General features: G+C 42.8%; 1 protein-coding gene across 1 annotated transcript in view; it reads right to left on the minus strand.

Moving 5' to 3' along the window:
• The window catches only part of ANTXR1 (ANTXR cell adhesion molecule 1), a 116,400-nt gene that overhangs the window by 70,537 nt on the left and 24,358 nt on the right, over positions 1 to 21,505 (minus strand). Inside the window, exons 8-10 of the mRNA XM_080370310.1 lie at positions 20,189 to 20,269; positions 12,935 to 12,995; positions 9,203 to 9,301 (exon numbers count right to left, since the gene is read on the minus strand). Coding sequence (XP_080226436.1) covers positions 9,203 to 9,301; positions 12,935 to 12,995; positions 20,189 to 20,269 — 241 coding nt within the window. The remainder of the gene's footprint in view (positions 1 to 9,202; positions 9,302 to 12,934; positions 12,996 to 20,188; positions 20,270 to 21,505) is intronic.

Below are 21,505 nucleotides of genomic sequence, written 5' to 3' on the forward strand. Positions count from 1 at the left end.
ACCTGGGGTCTCTGACCATCTAAAGTCTCTTCACAACTGCACAGTGCACTTAATTAACTGCCCGGGGTGTTAGTAACACTGCCGACATGGAAGTAAGGTTACAGTGTTCAGTGCATCACTGACAGCAGCAGGGAACAGAAGGGAGCAAGGTTAAAAGTTTAACCAAATCATTTAGCAATCTAATGAAGATCTGCACTATTCTGACTGTCTGGTCTTTTGGTTTTGAGGAAACTTGTGCAAGTTGCAGTTCCATTTAAGGTGCCAGTGGAAGGAGGGAAAGCCATGAAGAGACACAAGCCAAAGAGAAAGTGGCAACCTTCTCTGAAGTAATTTCTGCATCAGCTGTGAGCCTTGATCATACTTGGCTGCCAAGATAAATTCATTCACATGGTACCTAACGATGATTAGAGCAACAGCAGCAGAGCACTACTGACCCTGGCCCCACTCTCGGTGGTTAGCTCAGCAGCGTTCACTCAGAAGCAGGGTCACGCAGCACATTTTTCTGCACTGGATGAGGCATGAAGATCAGAGATACAGACTAAAAGAGTTTGTCCCCTCATGAAGAAGCAGGACTCACCAAGTCAAACATTCTTTCCTAGATGTTCCTAAAAGAGAGGTTTCCACTGAACTCAAAATTCTAGAAAGCAGTAATATTGCTTTAGTAATTCCTATCACACATTATAATCCCTACTTCGTACAGGTGTACTTCTTTGCTTTGGCAGCAGTATAAACAATTATTTCCTCAGGCAGGTTAGGAAATGTTTAGGTTTTACACTCCATTAAAAGAAAAATAAAATAGTAATGAAAAGTTGTAACCTTCCCTGAAGTTTTCCTTATGTTTCCAGCTTCCAGCAAACCCCATGCCTACACATTTGAATTTTTGGGTTACCCACAGCAATTATTTTGTTAAGGACTGTTTGACACAGGCAAACAGCTGAAAGTGCGTTATTTTAGCCAGCCATATGGTTTTCACAGATAGGCCTGGCTTCTGCGTCATGGCTCACCTACTGAGAGCAGTCTTCAAGCTCCTGTGATCACTCTAGATCCCTGCTCCTGTTGGCCTGGAAAGTACCATATTATTGCTATTTTCCCATAGCCTCAGTGCGAGAACACATAAGAACACTTCCACTATGCTAAATGTTAGCAGCAGATGTTTTTAGCATGCGATATTCCTTTGCTAGCCCCATACTTTCTTCCTCATTAAAAGAAAGGCAGACAGACAGTAGGCACTTACAGCATGCAATGTAGCGATACAGTGCACACTCCTCACTTCCTATCGCCTGCAGCACAGGCACTGGATTTATGATGCGCTTGCATCATCTACAGGCATTCAGTTTTGCAATGGAGTTACCAAATCAAACCACCAGCATTTCCCACTTTGCACAAGCAAGGCAGATGCACAGCGGCGGTGAATCTGGCCCTACAGTTCTGTTCTCACCCTGATTTATGAAGATACCATTAACTCCCATAAATTTATGACATCGCCTCAGCGCAAACATGCCAAGAGAATGAAGACCGATGTCTTGTTTTCTCCTTTGCTAACACTGGCAGCAAAGGCCAAAGAATTCTCCGTGCCAGCATTCACTAAAACAAAAGCTGGCTTAATTTTGCAAGGCCTTTTAGATAGATCTCATTTGCTTTTTTGTTTCTCTTTCTCTCCCTTCCCACCCTCAACTTGCATTAAAGTCTATGCCTCTCTAGAAAGTTTATCAGACTCAAAGTCCCAAGAGGGGGAACTCATGGCTGGCCAGGCTGGCTATAGGGAGAGGTTATTTTGTTTGGAGAATGTTTGTGTTTCACCACAAAAATTAGTGATTATTTTCCTTTGCTCTAAACAAAGGACGATCCATTTGGTTTGCATAACTCTGGCCATCTGACTCCTTCCTGGAAAACTTACATAGGGAAACCAAACAAAACAACACTTCCCATCTGCTATTGCATCTGTATCTGCAGGATGCATTTGAAAGAACGCCGCTTTTCTTGTCTGCTACAGAAAAAAACTTGCTGTATTCCTGTGCAGTAAGAGATGGGCTCAAATGCTCCCAAACTCTAGATCTCATGCCAAAATCTGAGTTTTGTGGTTTGGCCTCCTCTCAGCTGACAATACTAGTGGAGGAGCTGTGGAAGGCGGGAGGCGGAGCACTCGGCTCGATGTCGCTGACTTTGCTGCCCAGGAAGTGATTTCTGTTCCTGGCTCAGCTGCTAGCTGGCTGCATAACCGTGAAGAAATCACTTTGCCTCCTTTGCCAATGTTACAGCAAGGATGCCCCGGCCTTGATCACATCTCAGACACCAATCACAAGCAGAGCTTGGGCATCTTCAGGAGATTCTGCAACGCCTCGCTTTTGAGAAAGTCTGCCTACAGTAATGGGCACAATTTGCTCCTTACCTGTGCAGCTCTAATCACTCTATCAAGTCAAATAAGATTCTCACTATATAAAAAAAACCTACAGGACACAGCACACATAGGCAACTAAAACTAGGCAGTCCCAAGGCATAAGGCCTTTCAGAACAGTGTGCAGAAATGCAGAAGGGCCAAACATCTCACAAAATACATCTGTTTTCTGTGGATGCCCTTTCAACAAGGTACTTGCTACTGCTCAAATTCCTGTAATTTGCTACCCAGCATTCCTACACCTTTTAATAACTATCTGTAGCCTGTAAAATCTATTATTCCCAGCATTAGTGAATAGTTTCTTTTGCCATTAACAGGGTGTAACCTTTTGGCAAGCCAGCCTTGGAGTACTTCCCAACCATAATAATAAAAGGCTCAATATATGCATGATGTTTTAACACAGAAGAGCAAACCTCAATAAGAGAGGCATAAAACCCCAAAGAAGGTGACCAAGACAGATAGTAGTACTTTCTTTTAGCCATATAACCAAGCAAAAATTAATGGCCTTTTCTCTGGTTAACGGTTCATCCAAGAACCAAGTGGCATTTTGAAAAGTAACTGCAAAGATCCCTTACAGAAGCATTTTAAAAAGCACATTTTCAAATTGCCACCACAATATCACAACTGCTGCTTGTTGGACTCGCAATATCAGCAGTATTTTAGTCCAGAAAAGGCTTCAAAAGCTGTTTGCCAAACTTCCCATGTATCACAGACCAACAATTTCCCTCTGTTATCCCTGTACTTATGATTTGCATTCAACTAAAGCACATCTTCAGAAATGCTTTAAAGAGACAAAAGAACTCTTCTGTTTCAGCAAGAGAGAAGACTCTGGACTATTAGACAAACACAGCCAAATTGGGGGTGGGAGCCTGGCTGCTCTCACATAAGACTCCCTCAGGAACATCTGTGCTAAGGCGGCTGTTCTTGTCGGCACCTCAGCCCACTCTTGATGGGTAGCCCTGAGCCATCGTGAGCCTGAGTACTTCCATCGTCCCTTTGTCACCTCAGATGAGAAAAAATACCTCCATAATTCTCTGCACTGCCTCCCACAGCACAGTCTCTGTTCCTCCTGGCTGACGACTCCTCCTATGCCACTCCTTGTGACAACTCTGCAAGAAAAGTTTTTCTTTCAAACCCATTTTGTGGGGAGATAGGAATGTAGAAAGACACTGGAATACTCTCTGAGCTAGAGAAACTGCCTATGAGAAAGACCCATAAATAAGAAATGTTTTGTTAATGCTGTAATGAAAACCACATTGAGATCATACTATAATTGCTCTGCTTTGTGTAGGGAGCTTTGAATGCCAAAGCCATTCAGAGCAGAGTTAGGAGACAGGGGGAAAGAAACAGATAAGCACAGAACAATGATATCACATTCATAACAATCTCTAGATGGAGAGAAAGGATCTGGAAGGAATTGCTTTTTTCTCCGGTGGGTTCATCTGCTGTGCCTGCAGCTCTGTTCAACAAGCACACATAGCTGCAAGGCTACTAACAGAACTTGACAAAGCACCACACTTCATTTGCTCATGCGCACAACGGGTGGCTCAGGAGAGCAGCACATACGACAGGGGCAGCCCTGGGCAGGAGCGTCTTGCTCCAGCACTGCAACAGCTCCACTGCAATCTCAGAGCTGTTACCATAAGCTCCAGTGTACTTATTTGTACAGATCTACTGGTGTCGCAGCAAGAGACCATCTTGGTTCCCCGGCAGCAGACAGTATAAAAAAGTGAGCTTAGTAAAGCACTTCACATTCCACAGAGATTCTCCTCCTCGTTCAGCCCAAGTTTCCTGGCTGCCCTGTGCTTGCTCCTTCACACTCAGCCTAGACAGTTGCAGAGAAGCCTGCTGGAGGTAAATGCACAGGAATCCCATTTTAAAAGTTCTTACACTGCAATTTGTTGGAGGCTAGGAGAGCCTATGAAGGAAGTGTGACCATTTCTTCTGTTTTCATATTCTCTGTCATGCAACAACTTGGGTCATCCTTCAAAACAGGATTCCAAGCTCACCTTGGTGTATGTTTTCACATTAGAGGCATACATTGTGTCCTTCATAAAGGTCACACTCTCAAAAACACCTGATGGAGTTAGTACACAGTAATGGAAGTTCTCTTCTACCATAGTGGAAAGAGGGAAAAGCTACTATAAGAACATGAAAGGAAAAGGTTCAGTGGAGAGTTAAAGTGACATGATCAAGTGGGGAAATTGGGGATTAGTGTGTGGAACTGCAAAGCAAAACATTACTGTGCTGAGTGACCACGTTGTGAGAAAGTAAAGAAGGTATCACCAGAAAAGTACCGTGCTGCCAGGAGAAAGGAAAGTCACGGAAAACAGAGCAACCTGCTAGGGATTTAAAAACAGAAGACCACTTTTAAAAGGCGTTTCTTGGGCAGTTTTGGGATACAGTTCCCTATACAGCTCACTCTCCACTGGTACCTGGCAAAGTCCTGCTCCCAATGTCTTTGCCTCATTTTCCCCTCACTTCTGGTACTCAGTGCTGGAGAAAAAAAAAATAAATCAGGCGAGTTTGTCCAAAGGATCAGTTTCGGCCAAGTGTCCGGAGTATTCACTAGAATGCAAAAGATCTAGCCCCACCCCTGCTGCAGGGCATGCTGTTTCCTCACTGATCTTTCATCTGTTGATTCAGTTTTAAATTGCCTAGGACAAAGCTCGTCTCTATGCCCAGAACTATCTTTGCTGGATCCTGCACAATCTGGGCAGACAAAGACATTTTAGCACCACAAAGCAGTCATAAATCACTGCACTGCATAATTACTTTTAACTCTGTGCAGTCTGAAACCAATTCTCCTAGGTCCTGCTGCTGGCAGAAAACATCCTGCTGTTGAACATGCATCTGATTACAGTTCTGCTCAGCCAAATATTCTTCATGGTTTCTACAGATGTTCCTTTTTTTTATCCCAAAGCTATGAACATTATGAGCTGATGCTCTCTTCACCTGCCACTTTTCTCTGCCAATAATCCCAATAAAAACCTATTAGCTCATGCCCTTTACCTCAGTGAGTCCTAGCTGTGCTGGCCTGCATCTCATCTGGGATAATTTAAGGTTTCAGGAACTGTTGGCTTAGCGTTATCTTCAAAAATCCCTCTCTCCCTCCCTGATACAATCAGAGGCTGAGAGGCTTCAAGCAATCAAAAATAACTGAACTATCCAATCTCCATAAGGTTTCCATAAAATTCTAATTTATTTAACTCTTACAGTAAGCTGTTTGCATTTAAGTGCCAAAGGCACACTGAGAATGCAGGCTGGAGCTGCAGGCTCCAGTAAAGCGAAACACTGAGATACGTTCTCACATAAAGCAACTTAAACTTAACAGAGCTGTGCCAGTTCCCACCAGGAGAGACTGGGGGTTGAGAACACTGATGAGCAACTGTTGAGTTCCCTCAGTGAGGAAATGGTTTGAGCTCAGAAACTGTTTGCAGCCTCTCTGCTTGCAGGTCACTGCATCAGACAGACTAGTGCAAAACGAACTGAGAAGTCTTGGTGCAGTGCCAAGGAGAATGAGCTCACTTTTCACCTATGCATCGATTCAGGACACAATGAATGCATCAGGTCAGGGGGGCAGGAAACATATTTGGCTCATCTCCTCATTTTCCACAGTCGTTTTGTGGACACAGGAAGACAGCTTCAAATTAAAGTCCATGGGTTGCACTAAGATAAACTGATCTTTCCTGAAAGCTACTATGAAATTATGATGACAGACACCGTAATAAATTACTCAGCTAGACAAGCAGTCAGCGCACAAGAAGAGAAGGAGTTGTTCTCCTCACCCCACCAACACCAGGTCACAGTGTTTGGGAGTGAGGTAACCCTCGCAAACAGTTCCTCCCATTGGCAACACTGGACGTTTCTGTGTCTCCACAGACAGGACACTGAATAGTGGAAAGTTGATGGATGACATTCTTAGCTCTGTGAGGACTTTAGGATGTTTCCAGGAATGAATGCCTTGCTCCAGAGCCAGCCAGCTCCTAGGAAGCTGAGTTGAGAATCAACTGGGATGCAACTGGCAGGTCACAGCTAGCATAGCCTCAGGTAAGAGAGGTAACTTTCAAGCTAATGACAAGGGAGCAAGTAGTCTTCTCTGGAGGGAAAGCAAGTCAAGTGCTGAAAAGACTTTACCTAAGAGAGAAAAGGATAGCATTAGTATCACTTCCATAACTCACAAAGCTGCTGGCAGGAACAGTAGCTGTTTCACCTTCCATTCAGGCTCAGAGTCCTGGATTCACAGTGTAAAGGGGGCCATAAGAAGGGCAGTTGTTCGACGGATATGAAGGCAGAAATAAATGAAGAACAGGCAATCCAGAAAGAAGACCTGCACCAAATCTCTAGCTTCTGAAGAGGCCCCACAAACTAGTATAGGAAGAGCGCTAGGCTGGGTGTCAGGACATCCGCCCACTTGCCTGCGATCAGCTCACTTGGAGCAGCTACTTTCAGTACTGTAACTTCAGTTCCCCCATTTGTAAACCCGGGGAGGCAGAGTTTACTCCATTCATATACACCTTCCAATGTTTTTTTCTCTTAAAGACACAGATTATTTTAAAGCTCCTAAAAAAAAGTTCAAATTAAGCCCAAGATCCAAGTTTTTCAGGCTTTCAGAACTTACTCTCAAAGACCTTTGTGCTGCAGCTCTTGAAAGCTATTTATAGAAGAAATGGAAAGGAGTTTGGGGAAGTAGAGTAATGATGTCCTTCCACTAAGGAAGGACCAAACCTAGCTCTTATCCCCGCCCTACACAGGCTGCAAATCTGGCCCTTGGTGGATCTGAAATGGTACACACTCTGACCCAAGCCATCTTCCGTTAGAAATCATCAACAGCTCAGGTCTCTCAAAGGGAAATCTGGCCTAAGGGAAGTTCAGGGCTTAAAACAAGGCCAGGCCAAGCTACAGCAGGGTGACGTGGGCACCCCTAAATCTTGCAGCTTTACAGTCTTCTGTCATGCTGACGCGTGGTCTTGTAACTCCTAGAACTTCCATTATACACATCCATGCATTTCTTGGCATAAAATATGACTGCTTGAAAAATTCTCCACTAATGCTTCTCCTTAACTGAAAGTAGCTCCTCCACAAAGTGGAAGTTTTCACCCAAATGTTATGTTTAATACAGGATATTCATGTTTTAATTGAAAAAAAGACAGCAGACATGCAAACTAAGGATGCTACAAACTGTCGGCTTCCAGCAGCCAAACCCAGAGGCTTATGGGTTTGTACCACATGGCTTCAGACTTTTGATGAAAAGAAAACTTGTAAATATTTGAACAGCAATTTCATTTCCATTGGAACCTTCCAGGTGAAGAGAGAAGGGAAGGTTTCCTACCTAGCTCTGGAGAACTATGGGTGACTTTATAACACATAGGATCCAAACAAAACTTTGGATCTGAGCTCTGGGGAGAAACCGAACATGGTTCAATATCTAAATACAGCCATGATCCAGATTTAAGGAGTTCCGGCCACATGTCAGGTTTGGTTCCAATTTTATGGAGCTTAGAAAGAAAATAAGTGAATCCGTGGCTGCTTCTGCTGTTCTTTGTTTGAAAGCCACCCCTCACTTGCTCACACATCTCCAACACTTAGATCTGGGCTGCATGGAGGTGCCTCCAAAGCAGTTAATTCACCATATCCCTCCCACACCAGTGCTTTTTTACCCAGCCCAGATCCCTCTCCTTCCCTCCTCCCCCCCTCCAATGCCACTTGCTCCTCCCTGGACACTGAGCCCTCCAGCTCCTGATCTTCATGTCCTCAGCACTCACCATAACTGCTTAAGCAAATACGAACCACAGCCAGCCAAGCTTTCTGCTTAGTGACACAAGAGATAGCAATTCCAGAACCTGCCTACTACAGAGGCAGCCAGCATAACAGTACAAAAGCCCTTTAGGATAAATTACATACACTCACTGTCCTATACCTGCACTGAATGCTCAGTGGCATTCCCAACATAGCAAACAGCCTTAGCAAACTCTTCCCCTGCTCCAAAGAGCAAATTACACAAATGCTCAAAGCACGAGCAAATCCAACATCAAGCCATTAGACTTCCACATGTAAGAAACTAATTAATGCATTTAGGTTTTACTCAAAAGGGTCAGGACTGCCTCCAAAACCATCAGGCAGCTTCCAAATTGATTCCATGTTAGAAAAGATGAATTCTACTGTCACTGGTGGTGTTAGCTATGAGTTACGCTATCTGGTTTCCTATGTGGGTTTGCAGGCATGCCAGATGAGAACAAGAGGATCATTAGGCCTTCCAGCTGTCAGTACACTTCACAAAAAGGCCAGACACTCAGGGTCCAATTTGCTTCTCTAACTTTGGTTCTTCTGCTGGGTGGACTCTGTAGAGGAAAAATCTTTCCAAGCTACACCCGCAGAAGCACAGCTATACCTTCACCACTGCTCCAACACAGCTTCCAACAATTGTGTTTATTTAAGATGCATGACCAGGCCTGCTAAGTACTACAAAATATAGGTAAGGAGAGAAACAGAACTCGTATCACTACATACTTAACCCAGCAAGACACATATAAATACTCTTTACAGGCAAGTTCCTTGTCTTCTATATTTCGTCCTCTTTGCTGCTCAAGCTTCTCACATACTTGCTGTCAGAGTCGCAGTATACAATACCAGCAGCAGCTTTCCTCTAGAAAAATCACCTCTTCTCCATTCTGCAAATTAATAGTTCCTCATCCCATAATTATTATTACCTTCACAGTCAACGTATTTGAAGATCCAAAATCTTTTGCAAGCAGAAGTCTGCCAGTGCAGAATCAGAAAAAAAAAATATATATCAAAACAGCTTACTGAGAGTAACCGTGTCATTGATCCTGAAACTGCAGAGCACTCTGTCAACATTACGGGCATGTCGAAATCCATTTCCTCTCACGACAACCTGAAACGACTCTGTAGCAAAAGAAACAGTAGATCATTGATACATAGCAAGGCAAAGAACGGTCATTTAGGCAAGGCACATATGCCAAAAGTTTTCACTTGAGATCCTTGAGCTAAGATTTGCAGTTTAACAATTTTTAGGTTTAAAAATTGTTAATAATTGGACTTCCATTCGATCTCTACCCAATTTCAATTTGAGTTTTTAGAAATAGTAAATAATACGCAACAGAAACATTTTATAACTGACCTGCAGTGCAAACATTAAGCTTCAGACACACTGAGCTTTCCCCTCCCCAGGTTGACATTTTAAATGGCAGAAAGTTTTGGGTGAAGAAAGGCAAAGGTTATCTTTCCACGGAAAGGAAAAAAAAAAATTCTTTCAGTGACAGATAACTTGGAGAAGTTCAAGTGCTACTTTCCCAAGTGCAGGTAACTGCAAAATTGTATCAGTTGCCACGAGTTGTGTCACACCCTGCCCTACTAGCCTGTACAATGACCATGAGTCTTTGACTGGACTTATGTGCATACGGTGACAGGGAATTTCATCAACCGACCAGCTTTCCAGTCTCTGGACAAAGGCTATGATCTCAAAGTTGGTGGGCATTTCCCCAAGTCTTCCTTGCTGCTATTTTTCCAGATAACTCTACAAGGTCACCACAAGCTGCAGTGCAAGCAGAAAGCTTCAAGAACAGTCACTTACACCTGAGCGCTGAAGTGAGCAGTCATTTTTTTTGAGCAAGCAGGGCTGAGCAATGAGATCATATCCTCCCAAGTCTTTTGGACCACTGTCTACCATCCCTTGCTGCTCCAGCTACTTGAGCCTAGTACTGGGAAAGGTTTATGAACTTCCTGCAGCCACCAGCATTAAGACTGCCTTGCAAGGCAAGCACCATTTCCAGACTTTCAGATTTTGAAACAGGGCCATAGTCCCAGAAAAGTTCTGGCAGCAGACATAGGGACTCAAACTCTGCAGTTCCCCATGTGAAGGAAACAGCCCCCACAATTCCTGTTACTATCTAGGAGAGGCACTCAGATAATCCCCACTGATGTTTCACTGGTGAATGTGGTTTGGACACAAAATATTTCACCGTCCAAGACAACACAGGACTAATTACAGTGCTTCAGAAACACCACCCTGGTTTTAAAATTCCCAGGAGAAACAAGGAACCTAGTTTTTGCAGATTCAAATCTTTCCCTTTGCATTTTACAGTCCCCATCTTTCATCTCCCTTAAGGACTCATACACTGTACTTGTCAAAAAAAAAAAGCAGATTTGCTCTGGAATCTGGGCTCTCTTCCAGGTCCCACTTGTTTACAGCCAAGTTGCAAATCATCCCACCACATCTAGCCAGGGAAGCTGCCTTGCAGGCCCGTTATGTGTTGTCCAAGAGCATTTGGGAAGAACAGGGGAGAAGAGCTCTGTTCTGGAGCGTGGGGGCTGATGAATACTTAAGAGAAATCACAGAAGTCTCAACTGCTGGGGAATGAGAGTTCAAGTACAGTCAAAGAACAGTATATCAATGATGTCAGATTAACCACGGGGATCCTGTCTCTGCCTGAGACTGAAATGACCAGATACAGTATGCACCCTGCATGTCTGTACTGATGCAAAACCAAATCATCAAAAAACTGACATTTCAGAATTATGTGTTGCTGCTGAAATTCATGACTCAAGTGTCTGGGAGCACTCTGCAGTGCAAGAGTGGCCTCAGGGAACACGGAGCCCTCATGTTCTCTCCTTCCAAACAAAAAAACCAAAAAACCCAAACCAAAACCACAAAAAAAAAAAATGGCACCATCACTCTTCAAGGATGTGCACAGGAACAAGAAAACATGAGGCATCAGAGCTATACCTGCAAAAAATTGTTTAAAAAAGACACAAATGTACATAGCTTTCATATTCAATGGCACTTGCATTAGTCTCAAAGTCCAAAGCGATTAAGTTAGCTGCAGTTTGAGAGCAATGGACTATCTGCCCAGACTCAGAGATGGGGCCTTGAATTGAGCTTCTAAGTAACTGTTGGCATTTTTCAAGTTTAAAGTTTCTCCTCCTCCTGTGAAGTACTGGCCAAATTCCAATATGAACAGTTTATATAAAACCCCTCTGCATTTCTTTCAGCTGGCTCTGCTGGATACAGCTGTACGTTACTCCCACATTCTCATTAAGACACAATGAATGGGAGTGATAAGATGAATAAGCAGCTGCCAAGCATATTAGAAAGTGTTAAAGATAGTTATAAATGATGGTTATAAGTCATCTTCTGGCTTACAACATTACATAAGTATCATTGTTTATCACTTGTATAACTATGTAAATATATTTTTTAAAAATCTTTAAGTTTGTAAAGTGGCTCTGGATCTTCATAAAATTTCATTTCCTTTCCCAAACATTTACGGAACATCACTGCACTATATCAGAGACCCATGACAACAACCATCCACCATGCTAAGGTAGAAAGAGCCCTGTTTTGGAGCCTTTTTAAAGAGAGGAACTGTTTAATTGGCCAGCAAAAATGAAAACCAGATCACTTAGTACTATAATTCATGTCAATGATACCATCCTGGCTTCAGAAAACAGAACTACTGTAGTGGCACGCATGGAATGCAAAACTGAGGCCTGGTTCTTATTGGGCATTTGGCCTGGTGTCTTCCTGCTGCTCGGAAAGGGTGACTGCCTATATATGTTTAGGCATACAGGCAGTTGCTCCAGGAACAGGAGATGCAGGAAGGATGATTAAAGCAGCTGCTTTAGAAGTGAAAACAAAGAAGTAATGATAATTAGTTTTCCTATTTGGACTACCAATTTAAGAAAAAGGAAGATGCAGGACTTGTCACGGACTCATCCTTCTCTACAAACCTCAGCTTTTCTCCCATCCTCTCTACTTTATGAGTTGTTACACATTCAACTAACAGTTAGGATACACTTCATAAAATGTGAAGAATTCACAGGAAGCAGATGGAAGAGGCTAAAATGGTTTTCTTTAAAAAAGACTTTTTTAAGTTTTCTTCAAAAAAAACTGAGTTCTGCTGAATGCAGAAATGCTTGCCAGGACTTTAAAGCCACAGTGTAGGTGACACAATCATATTAGAACAAGCACACAAAGAGGGGACGCACTACGGTTTACACAAGTCAGCTGAATGAGGTTTAAATTCTAGTCCCAGTCACTGTGTCAATACTAAATGCCTAAGAAATGTTCAAAGGCTCTTAGAAGCCTTTAGATCAAAGTGTGCTCTTTTGACTTCCTTGCTCGTTTCTTAAGAAGTACTTCCTTCAGCAGTCTTCAGAGGTGATGAATTTGCAAAACTCTAAATCTAGTCACAAAGTCTTATTTCCTGATTTGGTTTGTATTCTTGCAGCATATCTACTTCAAGTTTGGCACAGTCCAAGAAAGACAGACTGGTTTGAGTGCAACAGTTAAGCAGAACTGTCAAACTCAAGCTTTTTCTGTAAGAAAATCCCATTTGACATCATTTGGCAGAAGTGGGAAACGTGCAAGCTACTGTGAGATGAAAAAGAAATTCACCAAAAAAAGCGAAGGATTTAGCTTCTGTTAATTGGTTCCCTTTGCACTCTCCAGCAATTAGAGATGGACAGAAAGATGTATTTTAGGCAACACGAACAACTAGAGCCTACATTTGTACTTACCCCCTGCACATATACTGGAAGGCTCTGCCGCCAAAATTTCTATACAGGATTTCTTCAAAATCTAAAAGACAGACCAAATGTCATGAAGTATCTCAGACTTGTTCCTATAGAAACACAAATCTGAAAGTATAAGAGAGAATGCATTTATTCTCACGTAAACGCTTAACTTAACATTGCACTTTGCATTCACGTCACAATTACGCCATCTTAACCAGGTGTCACTGCTCTTCCACAGCAAGCTATTTCTGCAGAGGGAGGCGATGGAAGCCACCTCTCTGCTATGTCAGTACAAGCTTGCTTTGTCCATGGTACAAGTTACGATGTAGAGTAGGATCTGTAACCACTAAGGCGCACTCTGAAGGGTTAGTGAGGCAATGCCATGGCCCTCCCTTTGCAGCCTCACCTCCTTCTCCAAAATTATTCTGGAGCCTAAAACTCAAAACAAAACAGCACAAGTTTAAGCTAAGCTGTTTACCTCCACATTAAAACATCCTAGGAAAATCTATATAATCACTTCTCAAGTCTTAGCATAGGGGTTCAAACTCCTTACTTTTTCATCTGATCTGTGAGAGCACACCTGAGTGCATCCTCTAAGTTGCACTGTGATTTCAAATCAAGATGTATAGATAATTGTTCTTTACTTAAACCCAACTTAAATTAAGCAGAATGTCTTCATAAGGGTTGACACTGCCTTTAACCGCTTTATGTGTAGACAGCAACTTACACAAATGCTTCAGCATCAGGCTCGGCAGCCTCCTTGCAAGGCACGAGGACCATGCTAGAGCTGGACATTGTTTATTCCCATATGGTGTTAAAATTGCTCAAGCTGTTGTTTGCATGCAGCAGCCTTTCAACTGCCCTGAAGACCAACTCTAATTCTTCACTGCACACACTCAGCAAACTTGTGACAGTATCCGTAAGCCCCTGTGAGAACAGCGGCAGCAACCGAGAGCTGTGGGTGTTCAGCACTGGGCTGAGCAGCCCCTAGACGAGCTAATACTGATCAAAATTTAGGTCAGCTCCAAGAGGCAAGTAAATGTCAGCCAAGCATCATGACTCAAATCCAACATGAAAATTATTTTCCCAACTTTAAATTGAAACATCTGTAAGGAAAGAACAGCAACCAATACAATAAATTCTGTAAGAAAAAGATAATCTGTTTTTTCTCCACAATCAGGGTCCTCTGCCTCAAATACCTAATCACAAAAGGTACAGACAGAGCCACAATTTCTTTCTTAAAAACTTTAAAACAAAAGTTCAAGTTACTTAGAAGCAGGGCTGGTAGAGCCTGAAAGAGCACCAAGGGAGTGAAGGAACCAGGACTGTCTGAGCTGCTGGCAGCCTGACAAGTGAGGAGAAAGATTCGCAGGAATAAGGTCATACAGGAACTGTAAAGTGAAAGAAAAAAAAAAAAAAAGAAAAAAGAGAAAGTCAACAGCTGAGAACAGAACTGAAAAGCACTAGAAGAATTTGAAAGGCAGAAGAAAGAAGACACACAAAAAATAGAGAGGACTGTAAGAAACACTCTTCCAATGTATCCATCTGTAGCTATCCATCCATCTCCTGTCAGTCCTCTAGTACCTGCCCCCTTACTCATTGCAGGTTCTGCTTCTCTGAAAAAAACAGTATTTTTCCTCTTAAATTGACTGCTGGAGCTAATGAGCACAAGTAAGAGTTGATATTTTTTTTTGCCAAGTATTTTTCCTCTCCACTGAAAAATGGAATCTTTCCACATTTTTCCAAATACCCCCTTAGATTCTGTTCCCCGCTCCCTCAGCATCCCCAAACATCTTAATATATATTTCTTCTTATTATTGCCTTTCAGCGATAAAGTGAAAGAGAAGTAGGCAAACGAGTCTGAGAACAAATACATGAAAAATACAATACTTTCATTAAAAAAAAAACAAACAAGTAAAATCTCACATGATTAAGTTTGAAATTCATGACTTCTATTCAGTCATTTGCAAACATTCACGCTGTAAGCCAGCTCAGATGGAGGGTGGAATAGCAGGTGTCTCAATTAGATGATGCAGAGCTCCCTTCCCTCCCTTCCAGTCCAATCCAATCCATTTATGTGACTATAAAAAGCTGGCCTTAATGGCTTTTTACAGTGCCAACCGCAACATTTATTTTGCTTTAGAATAAGAAGTTTCCAATGCTTCAAGCACCCACCCCCAACTTAAAGTGAAAATCAGGCAGCAGTAACTATTGCAAAAGAATTCATTTATGTCTATTCTTCGTTATAAAAATATATTCAAAATGGATTTCAACATGTTCATTGTAGAAGATTTCATCAAATCTGTTCTCTTATTTCCTGAGGACCGCACAGCCTTGTGTGGGCTGTAGGTGCACTTCATTCACTGCTGTCTGGCTCCCCAGGAAAGCAAAATAACATGCAGGAGTGGTGATGCAATCTCCCAGCTGAGCGCCTATAAACCGCTCCACCAGCATACATGGAGAGCTGACCCCACATCCTCATTTTCATAAGGAGGACTACAACAGTGCTGGTTCACTTGGTAACTAGCTGCAGGCTTCGAGGCAGCTTGCCTTGGCATCCACGCAGAAAAGCATTTGAAGCAAGTGCTCACCCTTGGTGAGGAAGCATCCCATTGTCTTTAGCAGCACACGCTTAATGACCAAGCTCAGATTCCCAAATCAGTCTTCTGTTGTACTCTACAGGGCTCCAATTACGCTCCAGCTTCACGCAAGCTCCTGCGAGGATGTCTTGTTAATATTTGTTGACATGCCAAATAAAAAATGCAACCCATGGCTTCATTTGTCACAGTTATCTCTGTCAGGACAGAACTTGAATTTAGCACTACCTGTGACTAATTTAGCTTTCTGCCAGGCAGCACATTCAAGGCCAAGAGCCAGGAGAGGCCCTGCGGGTCACCCGGGCCCTTTCAGAAACAAAGGGAAGAAGCGGAGAAAAAAATCTGCAGCTGCTGGAAGCTTCCATTTGGCATTCTGGTCCACAAGCATGCAGACAGATTACTTCACCACAGCAGCTGCATATTTGTTATAATTTTTTTTTCCAACAAATTTGGGAATGCTAATTAGCAAACAGGATGCTGAAGTTTAATAGAAGGTTACTGCCTAATCTGTGTTAGTGTGAATGACCTACAGTCTGAGGCTAGATACTCATTATCAGACTCTGCTGAATTACTAAATAACTAAGTCTGTTGCCAATTACAAAACAGTAATTTATTTATGAAGTGCTTCCTGTCCAATAATATCTGCATGAGCTAAGTAAAATAAATACATTTAAGTCATTTTTAAAGATGCATTTGGGAGAAGAAAGGAGAAAGCCTGATCATATATCACTAAAAGTAATGAGAAACACTTTGTTTTTCTCATTACTTTTTATACAATTGAGGCTGGGGGTTCACATCCTCTACATTAGATGAGTAAGGTAGCTACACAAGACTATAGAGACTGGAGTTGTTGACTTTCTTTGGCCTACACAGAAAGTGTGGCTCTGACAGAAGACAGATTCAGAATATCTGTGTGAAGCTCCAGCTCTGAATTGCCCACTGGAGATCCCACCCGTCCTTACTGGCCGCAGAAGCTGACAGAGCCCGGCTTGCTGACCCTGGGCGGTGTACGCGTACAGCTCAGACTAGAGGTTTACACTAAGACAGACAGCTGACTTAGACGTTTTGTGTACATTACAGATTTTGCACGTACAGGACGTGTCTTGGAAAAGAAGTAACTTTCTCTCATGTCTCTCTCCCATTCACGGGGTCTCAGCCCCTCTCCCTGCAACAGGGAATATACAGTTTACCTATTTGCAAGCAAAGTTTGAACAGCTAGCTCAGAACGAGTACGTAAAAGCGTCACCACATTTCTCATTCTTTGTCTATTAGATGCTCGCTTCATGTTCTTACAAAAGTAACCATGCTACACGTATCCAGCACTGCAGTTCGTCCCAGAAAACATTTGTGTAACAGAAATGTTCAGTGACAGTGTATTTCCAAGCTAGAATTTCTTGGGGTGAAGGAGTACATTAAACTGTCACATCAGTTCTAAAAGCTGAGGCAAGACCTGAAAAATATTGAGCGTAGATGGACACCATTGCAAGGTGGCCCAAAAGGAGTATGCAGGAAATTAAACTTTTTAAAAGGATGAATCATTTGCACAATTTATACAGATAGGAGACAAACTAATTCATACTACTTCATTTCTTATACATCACAACTGCTTCATGAGGCTTCCTGCAGCTCACTCGAGAATCCTTTCTAAGGGACCCATGATTACATCTCCATTTGAGATAAGCTCCAAGCTACCGTGCCACTGCTTAACACACAGCAAGGATCAAGGAGTATTCTTGTTACAAGCGACGGCTCTTTCAGACAGTTTCTCTTAAAGACTCAAAGCAAAGAAATGACAGGCTCCCATCCTGATTTTCATGTTGCTTCATGTTTCATTGCCTCCAGCACTCCTACCAAAGACATCTCGAGCAGCAGATGAAGTTGAGTTTCAAGTTTTCCTTCTAAGACTTGTTCCATTTGCTTTAAATTGACAGGTTATGATCTGCAGAAATTTTTTCACAGCAAAGACATGTTTAATAAATTAATTCAGTTCCCTCCATTTGTTTTCCAGCTTAGAGCAATCAGATGTCTGTTTCTCTACCAGATTCTTCCCTCATAACAAACTCAAAATCCCCACTAAGCATGGAGGAAGCTGAAGTTTTAGCAGTGGCTTTTTCATGATGAGGGAGGCGAAGGAATTGATTTGCTTTAAAAAAAGTCACATTGGAACTCTCAGGAGCAAAAGGACCAAAACCTACAGTACACAGTATACCCTTAGCTCCCACTTTAAGAATCGTGGTTTTAAGCATGACTTCAGCATGGGACTATATTTTCAGCTCATTTCAGCACAGCCTCCAGGGCATAGCCTGAATAGCTTGGTGGTGTTCAGGGGAAGAGAGTCCTCCTCAGAAAGCACTGAGCAGATCTCCCTGCAGCTGCTAAGTCAAAACTTGCTGGCTCCCACACAAAAGGAAAGGCAGGTGTACTGAAACATCTGCAGACCAATCACCCTGACAGTCTTTGCTCAGCAGACCTAGAGGCCAGATTCAAGCTCAGCCACTCCCAGCTCCCACCCTCTTCCTCATTCCAGAGGGACTTCTAATTCTACTGCCTCTGTACACACAGAGGGCCGAAAGAGAGCTACTCCTCAGGACAAGGGGAGGAGGGAAGGCTCAGGCCACCTCAACAGGAATACAGGGCAGTTCACACCAAATCACTGCAGACCAGAATAAACCCATGTCTTCACATCTCTAGAGTGATTTCAAGCACTAATCTCCCCTAGGCTCATCATTTTATCCTTTCTTCCCCTGTTACATCACATACCAACCATCAGCTAGTAGCCTAACCAATCGCCTCGACACATGGCTGAGCATCCTTGCTGTACTTATTCCTACATAGGAATTGAAAGAAGCTTCCAAATCTCATGGACCTTTCAACATTAAAATGCTTTCCTGTGAACACAACTGCTCTGTTTGCTCGAGGAACACAGAGATGCTTTGCAAGGCTAAGAAAAGAAGGAATGAGGGAGCTTATTTTCTGGCTAGAACACAAACCTACAGATTCTTTGTTATTCTATGGAGTGATTGATGTCCTTCTTGCCATTCCTTTTACACACCTCCTTTCTACCCAGCCTATTGCAATCACCCCACTCAAACGCAGGTGATCAGATCACAGATTCATTGCTGTACAATTATACTTGCTTGTGACCCTCCTTCTAGGGCTGGTCAACCTTCCACCAGTCAGCTGAAGCAGTTCTTGACTAGGTTCCTGGAGGGTGAAGTCGTCCCACTGTGTTCAGCGTAACTGGAAAGGGAGTCAGAACTGCTGCTGGAATTCATTAAAAACAGCTGCAAAGGGAATGCAGGGCTGGGAAGCAAACTAGGGGGGTTTGTTTTGTTGCTTTCTTAAATGACATGCAACACCTGATTGTCCAAGAGAATTGAGGCCGTAGCCCCACGCTTGGGCAGTGCCAGGAAAACCAATAAGCAAGGAATTGTACTCCATCTACATGTGAGAGCACCAGGGAAAATAGAACCTGTGCTGAGGGAACAGTTTTGCTCCATACCACATGGTTGGAATGGTGTGCAACCACTGTTAAACAGAGAAATCTGAGACCCCCCGCCTTGGTGATCCTACCCTCCCCAGCTTCAAGTTGTATATTTCTCCTGTGTTTTATCAACTAAAAAGCCTATTCAAAATGAACAAAACATGTGCTTTTAAAAGGATTTCCCATCCTTCTTTGTAGCCATGGGAAGCAATCTAATTAGAACAGTTACGAGATATAACTAAGCAGAAAGAACAGAAGAATACTTAAAACTACCTGAAAACATACTGTTTCTTAGCAAATACTTGCACATTTTACAATTGAAATGAAAACGGGACACACATCCTCTCATATATTGCCTTTCCTGCTCAGTCAAGGGAAGTGTTGATCCTAGGTGACAGCGTATTAGGCTGCTCCAAGTTTTAGAGCTAGAAATAGAGATGCCTCATGAGGCACCCTTATTTGCCAGTAAAGATCATGGAGCCATTTACATGACTTGTATGAAAGGCATAGGACAGGCATCAATCCGTGTCGTTCCCTCTGTCAGCTGAACTACTAGCTCTTATCCCAGCCCCCCAGGAACAGGCCAGCTTTTACATGTTGCACCCAACCCCTAGAGAAAATGCCAGGAATTGATCAATCTAAATCAGGAAACCTAGATCTGCAGAGGAAAACAGTAGGCCATTTGTCAGGAGGCCGAATGCAAGAAAGCAGATTTTTTTGTGATTTTGGCATACATAGTAGGATCCTTTCCCCTAGTCTAAACAGGTGAGCAGTGCAGCACATCCATCAGGACAGAAAGGAAGATAATCAAACAGAAAGACAGGGATCAAAGAGTGCCCTCATCCTTAATATAGAATGTGCACAACACATCTCTGCTGTCCCTGTCTGTCACAGCCATTTAATAAAATGCCATCATGTCCCTAGTCCATTCAGTCAGTTACTTTCCATCAAGGAGGGAATATATAAAGATATACAAAGATAATATTTGGGCTCAAAGTTTCCTGTATTGCGACCTATTGATAAACTCCACCTTGAACTAGCAATATCAGTACAAAGGTCAGTTTCTTTGGACCAAATGTTTAAGTGATTTAGGAGCACAGGAAAACTAACCTTCAACTGTACAAGTTAACACAGACTAACATGCACACATACAAACACATGATTAAAAATACTTACAGAGTCTATGATACCCTGAAGGGCTTCAAAACCGTCATTCACTGGAAAGACATGATCTTTGCTGTCGGCAATTCTAGCCAGCTGACAGAGTGGTAAAAGTAAATAAAACAGAAATGTGAAGAATGAGATAAATTAGCCAGAAGGCAGCAAATTAAGAGTTCTCCAGATTCATCCACTTGCAAGTAAAAAAACCCCAAAAACCAAACAACAAATACTCCAGGTACTCCATATGGATTGCTAGTGCATTATCGTTTGTCAAGTACTGAAAAATTTATCTCTTTACCCTGACTGATTTTAGAAAGCTCTATATCAGGAATCAGAAAAGGCTTCCCTTAACTCTGAAGACAGGACGGAACACGACTTTCACCGATGCCCAGAGCCTAATGATCTTTATTGCAAAAACTGTCTCCCACATGACTGTAAATCACCCAGCACTGTAACTCCCCAACCAAAATAGGCTACAGCATCATGACAGACCACTAATGCAGCAAAACATTTCAGCACATACATCATTTAAACCAGGGAACTAAGGAAAATGATTCCATATTTTCACAATATAGAGAAGATTAATGCAAGTCATACCCCATCTGGAGATATAGGCCTGATTCACCTTTCCTGTCAGGACAGAGGTTTGACTATTTTTCATAGTCTTAGGCATTAGAGAGCCAAGAAGAAGAAACAGGGAGCTAACACGAGATATTTTCTGCCTGGAAGGAAAAAGGTAGCAGAAGAGCATTTGGAAGTCTACATGACAAGGAAAAGGGCCATTCATGAGGTGGTAGTAAGAGAAGGGGAACCAGGAAATCATCTGCAAAGAGTTACATGCAAGTTCACTTGTCTATGGCATGCTAAGGGTTAAGGCAAAAATATAGGCCCAATTCAGAAGTAATGAGCTCTCCATGCATCTGCTGGAGCAGAATCAAGTTTTACTGCTGCAAGACCAACATTTGTTATAGCAATTCTCTCCCATGGCAGAGGTAACATCAACCCAGCAGGCCTCTTTGGCGTTTCCTGTAGCACTGCAAATTGGAGGCAGCAGACTAGCCACACATTCCTCCCTAAACCCCAGTGGCTCCACCTTTCCAGCTCATGTCACTCAGAACTCCCACTTCTCAAGCAAAACACCAAACTGCCAACCTCCTGGTTTGTGTCCAGAGAAATACTCCAGGCAACTTTCCCCTGCCTGCTCCAAGAAGGGTAGTAAAGCAACTTACTGCTTGTTGGCCAAGGTACAGCAGCTTCTGTAAACCAGGATGTTTACAGTTTCCTCAACCCATTCCCCATAGTCCTCCTCCCAGTGCATTCTGGCATTTGGAC

Source organism: Falco punctatus, assembly GCF_963210335.1.
Source record: "Falco punctatus genome assembly, chromosome: 20".
Taxonomy (NCBI): Eukaryota; Metazoa; Chordata; class Aves; order Falconiformes; family Falconidae; genus Falco; species Falco punctatus.